Here is a 1,639-nt window from a genome sequence, read left to right as displayed (position 1 = left end):
AAGGCCATGCGATTCGTTAAGTTATTATGATTCACCAAGGAGCCCCGAAGGGCATTGGTTTTTTATCTAATAAATACACCCCTTCCGAAGTCGAGGTTTTCAGCATGTATTAGCTCTAGAATTACCACAGGTATCCATGTAGTAAGGTACTATCAAATAAACGATAACTGATTTAATGAGCCATTCGCAGTTTCACAGTATAAATTGCTTACACTTAGACATGCATGGCTTAATCTTTGAGACAAGCATATGACTACTGGCAGAATCAACCAGATACCTAGTTCCTGCAGGCTGCGCCCGGGCAGATACCTGTTAAAGCACTGCCCGAAACGCCTCCCAAAGCCCCCGAAGGGGCAGCATGTTACATAGGCTTCCATCTGGAAGGGACACACGAAGTGTCCGGCCACAGCGACACCCCCGGCGTACCGGGAGCACACAGATGACCATCCAATTGCCCCACTGTAGCCCCCCAGGAACCGGTCCGCACGCAGGTGACCCCGCCAGAATCGCCTTTGCAGGCGCTGGCAGGCTGCGGCATACGGCCCTCGGGTGGAGGGTCCAGACCCTGCGGACACGCTGACGAACAGCGGCTCCCGCAGGGCGGCTCCCCCCGGGAATCTGTATAAGAAGGCTGGCCAGCGGCCAACGATCCACAGACTCCATCGGTGCCGGGGACCGAGAACGGCCCCCGGACTTCAGACACCCCAGCAACAACGGGCACTCCCGGGCATGATTAAGCTGGCGCCGACCTGGCTAGCGACTCGAACTCACACTGTTACTATCTCAGGGGTCACGGGCGCGACCATACGAAATGCATGGAAGCTCCTAACCTCCAGTCGACGCGCAACCGGCAAGAAAGAGAACCTAGGACCAGGAAAGGCACCGGCCGCGCAGGAGAAGACCACGGGCTGAGGTGGGCGATTACCCCCGTTCCTGAAGCGAGGCCCAGCTAAGGGACCTGTGCGCCACCAGTCACAGAGAGGCAACCTGCCTGGCAGGGAAGAAGTATGGACTGGCTTCCGGCAGCTGAGATCAGCTGCCTTTCACCTTCCACATAGAACCACCGGCCCTGCTTGGCCCTGTCGCATGCGTGCAAACGCTCCCGTGTCCGAAAGTCATTCGTGGGGGACCACTTTTGTATGGGGTGGTCCGTGCGTCCACCCGTTTTCCCATACAAAGTGGGCCACCCAACTTCGCCCCCTACCCGGGCTGTAAGGGACTTAGGCGTTTTCGCGTGCCGCCGTCCGCCCATACGTGGCCGAACGGCCCGGTGTAACACCGCCCTCGGCCGCTGTCGCCCTCCCTCTCCCGCCCTCCGACCCGTGCACCACGCGCTCTCTGCCTGTGGGAGTCTGGCACTCCGCGACACCCCCGATCACGTGACCCGCCGCGCAACGTGAGGCTTTGGCAGCCGTCCGGATGTGCAACCCAGATCGATGTCATCGCTCTCCCGGTCATCCCAGGGGTGTGTAGACGTGCCTGCGTCGTCATACAGGCGTCTGTGTGTCTGTCTGCTGGGGCTGTGGACATCCGTATGCGGATGCGTTGGGGTGTCCGGGGGGGTAGGGTATATATATATCGGTGCGAGTGAGGGTGTGTGCACCAACATGACGGTGGGAGACGTGTGAGGTGTGGATAT

General features: G+C 59.1%; 2 protein-coding genes across 2 annotated transcripts, besides 1 other annotated feature; both read left to right on the top strand.

Annotated features, from left to right (window-relative positions):
- Nucleotides 1-8: part of a sequence feature (Protein overlapping with rRNA (BO94DRAFT_422853, PWY63308.1) was converted to a misc_feature.) that runs on past the window's edge.
- Nucleotides 9-531: 523 nt separating this feature from the next.
- On the top strand, nucleotides 532-912 carry BO94DRAFT_596083 (uncharacterized protein; the record flags this gene model as incomplete). The annotated part of the gene is made up of 1 exon (XM_025616242.1): nucleotides 532-912. A coding segment is annotated over one exon (381 nt), but the record flags the coding sequence as incomplete, so codon positions are not given.
- BO94DRAFT_480689 (uncharacterized protein) lies at nucleotides 913-1,215 on the top strand (the record flags this gene model as incomplete). Its single annotated transcript, XM_025608836.1, has 1 exon — nucleotides 913-1,215. A coding segment is annotated over one exon (303 nt), but the record flags the coding sequence as incomplete, so codon positions are not given.
- Between the last annotated feature and the right edge of the window lie 424 nt (nucleotides 1,216-1,639).

Source organism: Aspergillus sclerotioniger, assembly GCF_003184525.1.
Source record: "Aspergillus sclerotioniger CBS 115572 chromosome Unknown BO94scaffold_133, whole genome shotgun sequence".
Taxonomy (NCBI): Eukaryota; Fungi; Ascomycota; class Eurotiomycetes; order Eurotiales; family Aspergillaceae; genus Aspergillus; species Aspergillus sclerotioniger.
The sequence above is the reverse complement of the archived record's forward strand: the minus strand, read 5'-3'. Positions and strand labels throughout refer to the sequence as shown.